At 44.3% G+C, this 16112-nt stretch overlaps 2 protein-coding genes across 5 annotated transcripts; one reads left to right on the plus strand and one right to left on the minus strand.

Annotated features, from left to right (window-relative positions):
- The first annotated feature begins 3843 nt into the window (after positions 1 to 3843).
- Positions 3844 to 9255, plus strand: MTIF3 (mitochondrial translational initiation factor 3). Of its 2 annotated transcripts, none has more exons than XM_057366696.1 (4): positions 3844 to 3904; positions 5942 to 6405; positions 7586 to 7731; positions 8980 to 9255. In XM_057366696.1, the coding sequence occupies exons 2-4, from the start codon at positions 5943 to 5945 to the stop codon at positions 9190 to 9192; spliced, it is 822 nt and encodes a 273-aa protein (XP_057222679.1). In that variant the 5' UTR covers positions 3844 to 3904; position 5942; the 3' UTR covers positions 9193 to 9255. The 2 variants fall into 2 exon arrangements, with proteins under 2 accessions (XP_057222679.1, XP_057222680.1); XM_057366697.1 differs by lacking the exon at positions 3844 to 3904 and adding an exon at positions 3934 to 5050.
- Positions 9203 to 13948, minus strand: GTF3A (general transcription factor IIIA). Of its 3 annotated transcripts, XM_057366693.1 has the most exons (9): positions 13770 to 13948; positions 13426 to 13526; positions 12954 to 13050; positions 12760 to 12848; positions 11775 to 11848; positions 10496 to 10579; positions 9865 to 10094; positions 9726 to 9785; positions 9203 to 9473 (listed from the first exon to the last, which is right to left on the minus strand). In XM_057366693.1, exons 1-9 carry the CDS (start codon positions 13914 to 13916, stop codon positions 9315 to 9317), a joined length of 1041 nt encoding a protein of 346 aa, XP_057222676.1. In that variant the 5' UTR covers positions 13917 to 13948; the 3' UTR covers positions 9203 to 9314. The 3 variants fall into 3 exon arrangements, with proteins under 3 accessions (XP_057222676.1, XP_057222677.1, XP_057222678.1); XM_057366694.1 differs by lacking the exon at positions 9726 to 9785; XM_057366695.1 differs by lacking the exon at positions 13770 to 13948 and having other exon boundaries at positions 12954 to 13061; positions 13382 to 13756.
- Positions 13949 to 16112: the final 2164 nt, after the last annotated feature.

Raw genomic sequence — 16112 nt, forward strand, 5'->3', positions numbered from 1 at the left:
AAAAAAAAAAAAAAAAAAAGAAAGAAAACAGGACTGCACAGGGTAAGCAGCCCTCCAGATGCTCAGTATTTCTGTAAGCACAAGTGTGCGGGGAAACTAATCACAGATTTAGTAATAAGACTGAAAAAAAACCTGCTGTCCCACCCACTGCTACTGGTTCATGTTCAAGGGTCCCAGGCACTACATAAACCCAACAATACAAGTATTCAATTCCTGATGAACTTCCTTTGGCTTTTGATTTTTATTTTTTTTTTTCACCAGATATCCATRAGTACAGCTCCAGTTTAGGAGGGAACAAGATATTCATTGTGGACCAAGGAAAGACCAGTCCTTCACCCAGAGCCAGCAGGTAAGAGCTCCCTGCAGGTGTAAGGCACTTCAACAGCTTGCTTCCTGCTCCCATAAAATGAGTGACAAAGTCTGAATGACAGTAAACTATAGCCTCAGGTCTCCAGTGTGAACACATTTTCATCCTGCTAAGGGCATCTTCACTCTCCAGTGGGCATTACCAACTGCTCACTGTACCCATCATGAATAGCTGTGGGAGAAGATCTTAAGGGGGATTATGTTGGTGCTGGGTTAATGGCTGGACTAGGTGATCTTGAAGGCTTCTTTCAACTTTGATGATTCTGTGATTCTTTGATTTTGAAATTAACCCCAAAACACAGAAGGACTGGAGCTAGTTTACAGCATTCTCAGGGGACATTGAAACCATCCCCCAGAGATCAGTTGTTAATGTGGAAGAAGCTTCCCAGTAGCACCTTGAGTCTCACAATAATTACRAACTTTAATAACATCCACACTGGCACACCACTACACTGCTCATGTACAAGGACAAGAAATCTCTCCATTCACCCATTATTTCCCCTTCTCATATATTTGCACTTTAAATTATCTGGGTAATTAAATATGTACCTTTGGCACAAGATCTAGCAGAACAGACCTCAATATGGCAAAAAAATAACAAAGTGAATGCAACAACTTTGTAAGTAAATGGCAAGTTAAAAAAATAAAAAAGAAAGAAAAAGGCAGATGAAGATTTAGGAATTAAAAAGCAAACAAATTACTGAATGTATTGTCAGGGGTGGGCAGAAAACAATGTGTATCAGGCAAAGTAGAAGAAAGAAAGTTTTTATTAACTGCATTAATTATTATAGTGTCTTTCAAATAATTAAGACTGCAGTCTTGCAGTGGCAGGCACATACAAAAACATGGCCCCAGGACAATTATAGTGCAAACAGACATGAGACAAAGAACAAGGAGAAAGAGTACAATGAACCCCCAGAAAGATCAAGTTAATTGAGGACAAAAAGCAGGAGAAGGCTGCACTATTTCCTGGCACACTAAATTTAATTAGAAAGGCATGAAGTAAAACAAGCATCAGGTTTAAACTTAACAGAATTAAATAACAGGAAGAGAGAAGGAATGCGAGTTATAGGCTCTGAAGTACCTTGCTTTCAYGCAGGTAGTTTTTATCACAGTGAAGAGGATTATTAGCTTTATTGCTGCTACTAACACTGATGAAAATTATCTGTCTTATGGGGATGGTTCTCAGAGTGGCAGCAGTAGCTAACTGCAAGCAGGGCTGCTGACAAGCGCTCTTCTAATGCATATTGCAGAGCTGATGATGAAAAAAAATATCTCTCCAGGCTTCAGCTCTGCCTGGATTTCCCTTCATGCTTATTCAAATTCCACACTTGATTTCCAGACCATGAAAAGAGCAGTAAAAACCTTTTTTTGTTTCGCCTTTTCTTATTGTGGAATATTTCACTCTCCACAACTGGATACTGTAGAATTTCAATAATTTATGTTTCAATARCATGAAACTGAGATCCGGTTTTCTTAGCATTCTACTGATGTGAGTGATGGTAATCCCTGCTCCCAAAGAGCTTACAACTCTAAAGGCAYAAAGCCTAAGTGAAATTTTTAAAAAGCACAAAAGAGCAGGATGAAAACACTCAGCTCTATTTGCATATAATAGGAGAAGCTACAGTTGTCATTCAGGCTCTTAACACAGTTCACCATCTACTTGGCTAATTCTGTTACTGGCATTTTTCCAAATTCATTACTGCAAGCGAGGAGTTTTAATGAGGATAAGGTGATATGAATGAACCTCAGATTGTGAACTGATTTAGTAAAGTTTTCTGGGTTTGCACACAATTATGATTGAAGATCATATGATGTCTTCTGTGAAGATGGAGAGCACGGACCTTTTTTTTACATCTGTGTACCACAATGACAAAACAAAAGCAGCAAGCATAGGAAATGAAACCATTCTAAGACAGTTAAGAAAGAGCAAAAAGCTTTCAACCCAGAAAGATAAAGTTCAGATTTTYATTGCATTTCTTCTTCCTGGACAGAAGAGAGGGAGAGGAAAGAGAAGTCACTGAGCTGTGGCCTAAAGCATTATAAGCTAAAAGGTTCTGATTGTTTTTAAGCAGGAAGGACAGCAGACGGCCTTCTTCATAGCTGCTTCCCATAGCTTCATTTTGCACTAAATTCTGAACACAAGCACACTTTCAGCTACTGCCCGGCTGGCAAAACAGCATCCCTCGATAGACACKAACACCTGGGCTCTGGAAAAATGTCCTTGCCTCACGCTGCCTCTCAGGAGCAACAGGAGAACAGCAAATTTCCGTGCTGCTCAGGGGCTGACTCCCTCAGCTGGTTACTCAGAGCTGGGGACACAACGCTTGCACATGCATTTCAGCTTCTCTTTTAAAGGCTTCTGTCTCCAAATTAGATGGAGGAGCTCACAAACCCAAGGTCGAGCCGCCTACCAAAGAAGGTAACAAACACAAGCATCCAAGACGCTTTCGGACTGAGTCACGCAGCTCCAGAGCCGCACACGCTGCTGACCCCTGCAGCCTCAACTCTGCCGTGCACGGCCCGCACCCCGCACACACCGCGGCCGGGGACAGCGACTGAGGCGCCGTGTCACACTGCCCAGCTGGGGTGCTGCAGCCGGCTTTGGGGTCCCCAGCACAGGAAGGACATGGCCCTGCTGGAGCGAGTCCAGAGGAGGGACACAAAAATGCTCAGAGGGCTGGAGCTCTCCTGTGAAGACAGACTGAGACAGCTGGGGCTGCTCAGTCTGGGGAAGGGCTGTGGGGAGACCTTGCGAGCAGCCTTCCAGTGCCTGAAGGGGGTGGGAAAAAAGATGGGAAGAGGGTTTTTGSCAGGGCCTGCAGAGATAGGACAAGGGGTTATGATTTTAAATTAAAAGAGGATGATCTAGAAATAAGGAAGAAGTTTTTTACAAGGAAGGTGGCAAAACACAATCACAGGTTGCTCAGAGGGATGGTGGATGCCCCATACCAGGAAACATTTAAGGTCAGGACAGACAGGGCTCTGAGGAACCTGYTGAAGATGCTCCTGCTCTCCTTATTGCAGGGGTATTAGAGTTTTAAAAATCCTTCCCAATTCAAACCCGAATTCCATCACTCACACGGGACGTGCCTCAGCACACACACAAAGCACTCAGCACCCACATAATCCCCGCTCACGGCACCGAACTGCCCTGCTGGGATGGCCCCCGGGCACGGCGCGGCCCCTGTCCCAGCTGTGGGCCTTACAGCCACGGCAGCCAAGGCACACCGGGAACCAGCAGGGAAACAACAGCTCCCGACAACCGCACACACAGCGCCGGGCACACTCCGTGTGCCGGCCTGGAAATGTGGGGGCTCACACGAACCCCGCTCGCACCCCCTCATCCATCACGCCGGCAGAGGCGCGCTCACAGGCATGCGAGCACGCGCGGGGCGGGGGCGGGGACGGAGGCGCGCCGGGAGGAAGAGGAAGAGGAGGAGGAGGAAGAGGAAAGGGGAGAGGCGGGACGTTCCTCAATTTCTCGGTGGCTCGGGCCGGTTCCCGAGCTGCTGCAGCGGGCCGGGGCTCGCGGCAGGTAAGAGGGGGCCAAAGGGAACTGGGGGTCACCCAGGCGGGCGCGTCACAGGCACGCACAGTGACCTCCGCGACAAGCGGCACGACAAGGCACGGTCACCCACTCTCCCACGGCCCTTCTCCCCTGTCTGCAGGGGGGACACGCACGGCAGCGGCTCCCGTGGGAAGCAGGCTGTCTCCCGCGGGATGCAGCCCACCTCCSCTGGGATGCTGCCCGCCTCCCGTGACGGCCGCCCAGCACGGGAAYCGCGGCTGCTCCCGCTGTTCCCGGTGGGCCCGTAGCTGCCCGCTCCTTAGAGCTCCCACCCAGCGCTGTCAGTCGGCCTTGCCATTACAAGGATGACCAAAATGCACWACGCGAAATACACGTACCTGCTGTGTTGGGCCGAGAAAAACCCGTCCGTAAAAAAGGGGTTGTTTTCTTTTAGCCAGCTAAGGTTAGATTTATTAGATGTAAATAACAACAGAGAATGAAGGGGAACAAAGACAGCAGCATGTATTTAGCAGAGCAAGATCAACATTTCCTTAAAATAAGGTGCTGTTCCATTGCTGTGATATTTMGTTTTAGAAACCAGTACCTCTCAAAGGCAAGCCAGGCTCACCTGAATTGAAGAGAAATTTAATGATATTGAATAATGCAGCAGTGATGCCCAGATTATGGACCAAATAATGGTTTACAGACCGGGTTTGTTTTCCTGTACCTGCAGTGAATGATTCAGAGCTGGTTTATGAAATCATGTATAAAATAAGGACATCGTGGCTTTTGTGTAGCCATGCCGATGGTGCACAAAGATACTTGTGTGTTGGCAGTAGGTATTCATTTGTACGGTTGCTGTCATTCCTGAAATAAAGTCATTTTCAGAGGGGTCTGGACTTGGCAAAGGCAAAGCTCAGGGCAGGAAGGGACAGTAGCTCTGCCTGCTGATTYTAGACTGCTGTGGATAGCCTGTTACTTCTGTTCTGTGGCCCATGGCTAGCTTGAGTTCTGCACCTAGCTGTAGCAGGCAGCTGTTATCAGACTACCCTGTTCATGAACTGATCTGCCACTGTCTTCAAGCAGTTTGCATGGACTTTGTCCCTAATGCTGAGGTATGAAGTCCATCCCAGGCTCCAGACTGTCTMCTTTTCAGACTAAGTTTATTCACAGGCAGGTCATTTTGCTTGTTCCTGTGCCAACGCTGCGTAGAATTATAAATAGCTCTTTATCCTTGCTGATGGTTTTCACCTTTTTCATGTGTATGTAATGCACATGGATGCATGTTTACACAATGTCATATATGTATGTATATATACGTGTATGCGTGCATGTATTTATRGAGCATAGTCACAGTCCTTCCTGAGCAAAAGAAGTCACACTCTTGCCAACTCCTCTGATATGACACGTGTTTGGTTTCCTATATCATCCTTGGCTTTTCCTGTAATTTCTCCCTTTTAAACATAAAATATGAAAACTGCAGATAATACAGTTTTCTCTTTGTTTCTAAAGTTTCTTTGCAGCTGTTAGAAAGCGGTTGATTTCTGAAGATCTGAACAAAATGCAAGCGATGGTCAGCTGYACCAAAATTGCCAGGATTTCATGAACCAGGGAAGAATGGGGAAAGAAAATCCAATGGAAGAAGTGTCTCAAAAATGAGTTTCAGTAGTCTTTAAGCACAGGTGTATTTTGAGGCTTGTTTGAAAGTTTATAGCTTCATGAATACCATGTCAGGATAGATGCCTATAATAATTCATTTAAATTTGAAAGTGAGGAGAAAGGAACTAGAAGTATTGAGTTCTTTAAAGGAGTTCAGGCTCAGATTTTAAAATACTGAAGGTAACATCAACTCATTAATTTTGCTCATCTCTCAGATTTTCTCTCTGGGTTAAATCCCTTTTTACTGTAAAATGACTTTTGACAGCTCATTCTATATAGTAACACCATGTACCATTTTGAAAGGATAGGTTCAAACACCAGGGTTTACTGAACCAGAGTCATGCCTTTCTAATATAACTAGAAGAATCTGAATGATGGGCTAACTTGCTTTTTCTTCTTCCTCAGAATGACTGCGTTGCGCACAATGAAACATTTATGCCAAACAACTAGAAATGAGAACAGTTACGCAAAAAGGTTCTTTGGTACTCTTCTGACACAGACAGCACAAAAGTGGTTCTTTTCTCCACTCGGGATAGTGGTACCTGACCTTAGGAAGTCAGCTGTGTTTGGACTTACTCAACCATTTTGTACAGATGAAAAATCTCACACACGACCAAAAACAAAAACAGCATTTGGAAGTGTTGGGCGCAGAATTCCCTATCGTATTTTGCATGTAATCAACCAGGATGGAGAGAGCTTAGGAAACATGCACCGAGCAGAGGCACTCAAACTTATGGATCAACATGGCCTGAAATTAGTTCTGCTTCGTGAGAATGTGGAACCTCCAGTATACAGACTAATGACTGGGCAGCAGATTCATGAAGAGCAGCTCAAACGTGCAGAGAAGAAAAAAGCAAGTCCAAAGCCAGGTATGTACATTGTAAACACTACAACACTGAGGACTTTGAAAAATGTTGCATTAAAAGTGGTTTCAGCAGATTAAATCCTCTTACTTTTATTTGTGTAAATCCAAAGCAATGTCACTGCAGTCTACGCTATTAAGGATTTGCACTGGTGAAAATAAAATTCTGGATTAGTCTAGTCTTCCCCAGAGAAGCCTTCTATTGCCCTCTCAGGATTTACTATTTTGGCATCTGCTGACTTTTTAAAAAAAAGTGACTAACTAGACTGTGGTTCCATGAGACTCACTGAATTTCTGTCRTTTTACTAAGGTTTAGAGTGAAAGGCAGTTTTTACAAACGAAGGACCATATACACTGATATATAGTTTGTCACCGGTCATGAAACACTCTTAGAAAGACAAAGTCTGGAACCCTTTCCTGTACAGAGTTAGAGAAAACTTTTTCAATATTGAACACTTTTTTTTTTTTTAAGACAGTCTGCTCCAGCAGGTTAACAAACTGAGTTTGGCAAAGAGGTTTCAGAAAAGGCATGTGACCTTATATCCTCTCTTATTCTCAGGCTAACACAGATTGCTGTGCATTGGGTAGAGTTCTGATTTTAGAGGAGAGCATTATTGTAGTAGTGAGTTGCTCTGTTCAAGAAACCACAAAAATATTATTCAGATGCTAAGTCCTTTATAGAAACTTCAAGGAGAAGAAGACAACAAATTGTTCAAATATATTACAAGGCATGATTGTGCTTCCAGTTGAGTATTGCACTTCACCATTCAATATAATGGGCCTGAGATGAAGAGCTAATGTCAAAGCTTTTATCTTCAGCTGTCCTACATGCAGAATGCAGGAATTTGCACACCAAGCCTTTAATTCCAGATCCASTGCTTACCTGTTTGTTAGACCTACRTTGTGGATCATATGAACAAGACTGTAATTAAAAATACGTTAAGCTTTTTGACCCTGAAGAGATTTCCCAGTGTGCCTCAAGGATGCAGCCTCCCAGTTATGGCACTGAGTGTGAGAGTAGCAAGTAGCCACCCTCTAAGGTGAGAGCGGTGCATGCTGAGACAATGACATCAGGTGAGAAAGCAGCATGGGAAGAGGGGGTCAAGCACCTCAATAAGGTGTTAAAAGAAAGCAGCTAGTACAGGTTTGTCAGCTGTTAAGCCAACAGTTTCAGTTCTGTTTTACAGGGGTCATTCAGAAAGAGTTATCCTTTTCTTCAGCTATTGCCAAGAACGACTTAGAGACCAAGACTAAACAGATAGCACAGTGGATTGAAAAGAAACACCATGTTAAAGTTACCATTCGGCAAGCCAAAGGTAGCAGTACAGACATGGTAAGTTCACTTCTGAAAGTTGAACCAGTCAATGTCATTAAATAGCTGCAGTAATATTCACCTTCCCTATTCAGTAGTGCCACAATTTTTAGTATCTCAGTGAAGAACTAGATCCCATGCAAGTAATGGTTGCCTGCCTTAAGCTGCTCCTCTTCAGTTACAGAAAAGCAGTCCCACAGAGACAGTTCAACCACCATGCTTCCTTAAGAACCCAGCTGCCATACTGGTTTTGACAGCAGTCTAAGCARTTCCTACTCCTATGCAGCACTCCCTTAGTAATGGGACTGGTGAAATTTTCTTCTATGGCTTTATCCAGCTGGCCCACTGAAAACTTAAAAAACAGTGAGGTTTAAAAAAATTTGTATTTTAGCTGGATTATTTCACCARCTGTTCTTCTGGAGCTGCATTTGTGGAATGTTGGCTAAAATTAGTTGTCTATTGCTATGCGAAAAACTACTGGAATGGTGTTCCAAGACTGGCAAAGTGAGAATCTCTAAAACTGTTAGGGAGCTGATGGCAACTTAACAGTATAATTGCAGGGCCTTGAGATTTCACTGTCATTTGCACAAACGGATTTTTTATAAATATTCTGTGCAAGATTTTTTTTCCTTGTCCTGTCTATAGTGAATTAGGTTTCCTTAACAATTGTCTCAAATGGTTGGGGAAAATTGTGGTATCACTTCATCCAAARAGAACAGAACTTTTTATAGGAAGTTAATTCATAAGGAAAGAGTAACAGGAAGAACTGATTATGGGAGGGAGCAGAACATTTTATGACACAGTCCAGATTTACATTGTCCTTTAATTTAAAGGTTTAATTCTGAGTCAGTTGTGTGTGACATGAATGCACTGTTACCCCTCAGTTCAATACTACCRGGTTCTGCTAACCTTAGAACAATACTGTCCCTTAAAAAAAGCCCCATAAAATAATATGTTTGAATCTAGAGGAAGAGGAGGGTTGAGAGGAGTCAGATGGAGACCACTCTCATGGCCACCCTTAAAGAACAAAACTCTATGACTCAGCAGTCCAGACTAAATGTTAGGGGGCTGATTCGCCCTCTGGTAACTTGCCTACAACTGCCTACAAGTGAAGAACAAAGTTAGGAATGGACAAGCTGAAGTGCTCAAACCAGGACTATCAAATAGCTTGTTTCRGCTAATAGCTAAACTAAACAGGAGATCAGCTTGAAATATTTTTCTACCTGTATTTGTGCATGCATTTAGTTCCATTTTTCTCCTCCTTTTTAGTTGATGCTTTTTGATCAAATTTTGGAGACTGTGTCTGAGAAAGCCACTTACCTTTCCAAGCCAAAAGTTGCTAGAGAAGGAGTGAGTACCTGTATTTTCAGGCACATGTCTAGCAAAGAGTTGAAAGAACACAAGAAGATGGAAATCAAGAAAAACAATACAGTAAAGAAAGATGAAAACGAAGATCTGAAGTCAAATGAGTTGCATCAGTGACTTTCCCCAGTGGTGTAAACAATATAATTTATTTAAAAAATAAAAATTTTAATTTTATCTGAAGTTGTTGCTGAGCTTTGCATTGGTCATTCTGTGAAGAACATTGTCTCAGTTAACCTTTGCTACAGAGTCAGAATTTCAGCAGTTGGTATTCCATTTTCCACAAGCTTATCTGCTGTCATGCTTTCCGTCACAACCGCCTCCTTTCCTGGCTGTGTTTTAGGAGAAATGTAGCCACTGAGATGAGAKGCTAAACTTCTCTTTGGCCGAGAACGCTTTGCCTGGCAGAAATAGATCCAGAATTAGTAAACTTAACGTATCTGTGGAGCAAAGACTACTAATGTGGTGGGGAAAGAAGAAATCAGTGTAGAGGTCAGGACTGCAATAGCTAAAGATGCTTCAGAAATTAGGAATCTCACAACTAACTAGATATTTGCCTTGTTTTCCTGTTTGAAGCCACACTCTCAAACAGGTAATGTTGACCCTTCTCTGCAGTAAGTAGGGTTGAGAAGATGTTTGCAAGAGTGACTTACTTTCAAGTTCAGCTTTTTCTTTTCAGGATCATGTACAACTGCGTGCCTTGCTAGGCTCTGCTACAGTTACAAAGAGGGAAAAAAGTTTATAATTTCAGATAATGTGATTCAGATWAAGAGCAGTTAAAAATATACACACCTTCATTGCAAACACTTTTCCACAGCCCGGATAATCACAAGAGAATGGCTTTTTCTCCTCATGAAATGAGAGGATATGGCTTTGAAGGTTGAATAAAGTTGTGTAAGTTCTTCCACATCCTTCTCTGGGGCAGCGGCAGACTTCCCGCTCTGCAGCATGTGTCTTTTGATGCTGCTTGAGGTAATCTTTCCGTTTAAAAGTTTTGTTACACTCACTGCAAACTATTGGCTCTGAGGGGGAGAAAGAAAGGCAGAGTATATATTAATAATTTCTTACAGAAGCTTGGAATCAAACCCTAGTGGTTCACYAGAACAATGATAAAATCAACATGAAATAAATGCAAGGAACATGGACATTTCAACAGAATGATGCATTATGAATTATCCAGATCTGAAATCCTGCATTAAACAACTTTTTGTTAACTGAATCACAAAACGAAGTTAGTACATGGAGCAGCATTTTCATCAGATCAAGGTACAGCTGGAGTGACATCATTTTACCAATAAAGTGTTAGTAGACAAGTTTGGACACAATGACAAGTTGATGAAATCAGTTCAAAAAGGACTCCTCTTCAGATTAGCAGTTGGTTTCCTGTTTGTATCAAAAGTTTACTAAAGCATTTGGAATTTACCTGTATGACTGACTTTATTRTGTTTCAGAAGCTCTGTCCAAGTTTTTCCAATATATGAGCAGTTTTCCTTCTTGCATGCATAGCCTGTTGAACAAGACAGATGTTTACAATCACTAAAGGTCTTGAAAACGCAGTCCAGTTTTGCAAGGGTGAGCTCCACTTACAGCATTTGAAAATTAAAAGCCAGTTATTCCTTGTCTCCTCCTATACTGTACAGGAATGGAGTAAGAGACAATGAACAATCAGCATGAATTAGAACAAGAGAAAATCCTAACAGTTTTAAGTAAGAAACCTTGTATCACTGTCAAAAGTTGTCTAGAGACGCTGTGGGACCCCTAGCTCTGGAAACATTCAACAGCACTGGATGCAGTCCTCAACCACCTGGTTTAACTGGCCCCACTTGGTGCAGGGAACTGGACCACATGACCTCCAGAGACGTTTCCTGGAGTTGTGAAACTCTCTCTCCTTGCTTCAGGAGACATACACTTGCACTCAAATAGCTGAAAATAACTAATAATATACATTACTTCTATATAAATATTTGTACTGCATATTAAAAAAATATACTGACTATACAGTAACATTCCAGAGTCTAAAGAGAGTCTACCATTCTATCAAGCAGACAGGAACCATGGAAAGTCAACACTATTTAAATCCCACGACTAGAATGTTCAAAAAACAAGTCCTTGTCTTAAAAAAAGGAACACAGTACAAATCACAGCTTTCTGCTAGTCTGTTGGGTTTGTTCAGTTTGGTTTGGGTTTTTTTCTATCACTGGAAAGCTGGTTTATCTGTCAATGAGAGAACAGATAGGAGTGTAGCAGGATTAGCTCAAACATACATGGGCAYATCATGATGACTTCACTTAAAAACTTCTCACACCTCTCACAGATTCATTAATAACTAAAAATACACATGGTTCTGCCAAAGCTCCATAGGACATTTGTGGKAGAACTGGCAACTGATCCTAAGCTSTGGAGATCTAGGCTAATGCCCTAACCATCAGCCCATCTCCAAAAGATGGATTATTGACAAGCATCTCAGAAGAAAAAACAATTGAAGGAATCCTGGCCTCTGTTCAGCCTGCCACAAACACAACAGTAACTGAACACTTGCAATTGTATTCCACTTCACTAATCAAAATGGGTGATTTTGTCTGTCTGGATCACTAGGCCCAGAATACGTTCATGTCTTTCACGCATCCATGCATACTCTGCACTGGAAGCAGTCCTTTTTCCTTTGATGAAGCATCACTTAAGCAAGAAGGAAAAACTTTTACCTTCATGTACCTTCTCGTGCCGCTTTAGTCGGCTTGGAGTAGAGAAACACTTTCCACATCCTTCTTTATTACATCTAGGTACAAAACACAGTGGTTTAATTTCTTTCACTGTATCCACGTATTTTTTGTTAAGTCCAGAACAATTAAAGTGAACAAAATTATCCAMGTTTCCCCTTTCCTAGAAGTCTGTGTGTGTCCCCACCCTGTAAAAGTGAATTCCACAGTATTTTTCTAATAGACTTGTATGCCTGTGAGAGTCACAACTACAGTGTGATTTCCACATATACAGCAATTAAACTTTAGCTGAAGAGGCAAGCCTTATGCCTATACAGCAGATTCTTCAAACATAAAAGGACAGAAAGTGGAAGGTTTTAAGTGGCTTGTACAGAATCATCAGAACAACAGCAGAGCCCTGACTTGTTTTTGTCTGTCATCCAACTATAGCAGTGCATTTCACTTAAGTGGAATGAACACTCATATTAAGTGTGACCCACCTGTTAAGAAATTCAAGACTAAACTTTGCTTTTAGCCGATCTATAGTGATGTGTTACCCCAATGGAGTTGCAATGCACAGCTTCTAAGATTGTGTCCAAGTCTCTCCCCTTTTTCTACGTACTACTCACTTCAATGTCAGCCAAATCACTGCTTCTTACTGGGAAATAAAGGTAGCTGTATTTGTCATTACCGTGCAAGCTCTTATGCTTGTATTTCAAACTAGTAACTAAAAACTCAGGGGGAGTGTTATTTTTTTATAAAAGTGCTGGAATTGCTGAAGTTACAGACCACCAAGATTGTTGCTCAAAATAGATCACTGAACAAAGGACTAGTAGCAAAGGACTGGGACAAGAAATACACTTGCAGCCCTGACTACAAATTGATTTAYTTTTTTTTTACTGCCACATTAATGATAAGGCTGAGAAAAGGTATCTATTTTCATTTACAGTGTTTAAATGGTTAAAGTTTAGTATTAAAATTATCCACCTACTTGAAGGGAGGTTCATTGGTGTGGTGACACTGATGAACTTTAAGTTGTTGATGCTTCTTGAAAGACTTGTTACAGCCTTCAAAGTCACACTATTGAGGAAATTGAGTTATCATGAGAAGCCAAATAATGACAGCTCAGTTCAGATACACAAAAAGGTTTAGCCTCCACTGTACAGTACAAAGGAAATTACTCACCACATATTGCTTTTGCCTATTTTGATGCTTGCGCTCAATGTGCTTCTTCAAGTTTGATTTTGTTCCAAATTTCTCCTTGCACCCATCAGTTGTGCACCTGTAAGTGAACTGCATTTTTTATTAYTGTTGTGAAACAGTGATTTGTTCCTTAGGCAGATACAGAAATCATTGTACAAGAAGAACAAGCAGAAGAATTACTGAAGCAACTCAAATACAGAAATTTGCTTTAAAGACACTAAAAGCTAGAAGCTAAGTTAGCCTTTTAATAGTGTATTCTTGGGTGAGCACCTATTAGGGACACTGCCAGACAGTAGATTTTAGGCTAAAGAGCTCCATCCCCATGTTCCACCCTGTGTGTGCACTGTAATGGCAGTGCCCACGACACCAAAGGTAGACATGCATGCCCTGTTTTAATTCCCTTTCCTTACGGGCAACCGCACTCCATCTGAAGAAATAAACACTTCGGCCTTACTCGAACGGCTTTTCCCCGGTGTGCGTGAGGAGGTGTCGGACGCGGTGGAAGTCCCTCGTGAAACCTTTGCCGCAGCCTTCATACTCGCAMACATACGGCCTCTAAAAGAGAGCAACTGTTCCAGAGCGCAAACCCACCCCGCTGGGGGCTCGGCCGCTCCGGGGAGGCCGCCGTCAGCGGGATGCCCCGGACGCACCCGGCCCCGCCACAACCCGCAGCCGTGCTGTGACACCCCGAGGAGGTGAAGCGGCTGCCCGGGGCCCGCGGGGTCCCAGCGCGGCGTCTACACCTCGGTCACACAGACACAACGCCCCCCCCTCCCCCTCGCAGCCGGCGCGGATCACCTCGCCCGTGTGGCGGCAGAGGTGGGCGGACAGCCGCCAGTTCTTGTTGAAGGTGGCGTCGCAGCCGGCGAAGGAGCAGATGTAGGGGCRGATGGGGAGAACGCTCCCGTTGCCGCTGCCGCCGCCGTCCCCCTGCGCGCCAGCCATGCCGGAGAGCACGTGACGGAGCGGTGGCGCGTGCTCAGTGAGGCAGGCTGGCGGGCCCGGAGGGCTCTGTGGGAGCGGCGCGGCGGTGCCGCCTCCGGAGCGATGGACCCCGGGCAGCGTGTCGGTGTCGGTGCGTGCGCCGAGCCTTCGCACGGAAACACAATATCGTGATCTGCCGGGCACCCACAAGAATCATCGAGTCCAGCTCCCGGCCCTGCACAGCACCGTCCCTGAGTCATACAGAGAGCGTTGTCCAAGCGCTTTTTGAGCTCTGTCAGGCTGGTGCTGTGACCACTTCCCTGTGACCACTTCTTCCAGTGCCCACCAACCCCTGGATGAAGGACGTTTTTCTAATATCCCACTTAAACTTCTCYTGATACAACTTCAGGCCATTGCCTGTTCACCACAGAAAAGAGATCAGTGTCTGCCCCTCCTCTTCCCCTCACGAGGAAGTTGTAACTGCAGTGAGGTCACCCCTCAGTCTCTTCTCCGTGCTGAATTCACCAAGTGACCTCAGCAGCTCCTCATACAGCTTCCCCTCCAGACCCTCCACCATCCTTGTGGCCATCCTTTTGGATACTCTCCAACAGTTTAATGTCCTTCTTATGTTGTRGCACCCAAAACTGCCCCCAGCACTCGAAGCGAGGCTGCCCCAGGTTAGATCAGGGCAATCCCCTCCCTTGCTTGACTGGCAGTGCTGGGCTTGATGCCCCCCAGGACACTCTTGGCTCTCCTGGCTGCCAGGGCACTGCTGACTCATGTTCAACTTGCCATTGACCACCCTGGTCCCTTTCCATGGTGCTGCTTTCCAGTATTGCATTCCCCAGACTGTATGTATGTTCAGGGTTGCTCTGCCGAGTGCAGAATCTGGCACATGGCAGAGGAGATCTGGTMATGCAGAGAGATCCACACATCTAGTTCTGTGTCACTCCCCACACATAACAGCCCTCCTGAGGTTTTAGAGACATAGGGGCTCTGCTGCCTCCCCRAGAAGTACTTAATGGCTTTTGCAAGTGCCAGGTCATCTCCTGGGACACAGGCTCTGTGAGCAGGATTRGTTTGGCTCCCTGCCTTGCCCAAGGATGAATCTGCATAATGCTGGTCAACCTCTGAGGAATCTCATGGACTGTGATGTCAGTGTCTGCTGGATGCTGCTTACCACCTGCCCCAAAATTCRGGTGTTTTCARYCTAGGTTGTTCACAACCCCAGGGCRCATGACCTGTCAGCCTGGCCTATGGTCCTGCTGTGTCCCCAGGAYATCTGAGGTCATAGCTAGGGGAAGAGGACATGGGACTGAGCTGAGCGAAGGTCTGTAATACCTTGCTCAGCACCTTCCTGCTACTGACTTTTTGCTSAGGGAGTTGGGGGTGTTTAGTCTGGGGAAAAGGAGGCTCGGGCGGGGGGGGATCTTAGAGCACTCTACAAGTGCCTGAAAGAAAAGTGCAGCCAGGTAGGGATTGGTCTCTTCTCCCAGGTAACAAGTAACAGGACCAGAGGAAATGGCCTCAAGTTGTTTCATGGGAGGTTAGATTGTATATTAGGAAAAAGTTCTTCAGGAAAGGTTTGTCAGGCATTGGAACAGGTTTCCCAGGGAASTGGTTGAGTCACCATCCCTGAAGRTATTTAAAAGATGTGTAGACATGSCACTYGGGGACATGGTTTAGTGATGGACTTGGSAGCATTGAATTAATGATYGGACTCAATGATYTTAAAYRTCTTTTCCAACCTAWATGATTCTATGATCACATCATTTACTCTGGTTTGCACTTTTTGAGTTATCACACAAGCTTTATTTTAGGTGACATCCTCCATCTGCTACAATTCTCTCCACAGAGTGACTGTGAGGAGCAGGGTAAGAAAGCTGGAATATGATTGTGACAAGGGAACCATCCTGTGGAGGAAAAAAATCACAATCCTTCTTCCTTRTTTGAATCCTCAGAGCTGTAAAGCCTGAGCAGATGGTGATGCTTGGAGCAGGCTGGAGAACTGGGGGAAGAAAGACAGGAGGAAAAAGGATCAGGAATCTGGTGTATGGRGACTGGATGAGGGAAGGGATGCATGAAGTGAGGTGGCAGGAGTGCCAAAGGATGGGCAACCTAATTGCTGTGCACAGCACACTGCGGGGAGAGATGATGCTGGTCAGGAGCAGATCCCCATGGCCRTGGGGGATGTCTCTTATCTCACTCATCTGCAGC

This window comes from Malurus melanocephalus, unplaced genomic scaffold (assembly GCF_030028575.1).
Source record: "Malurus melanocephalus ecotype Western Australia unplaced genomic scaffold, MMel_1.1 scaffold_70, whole genome shotgun sequence".
In the NCBI taxonomy this organism is placed as follows: Eukaryota; Metazoa; Chordata; class Aves; order Passeriformes; family Maluridae; genus Malurus; species Malurus melanocephalus.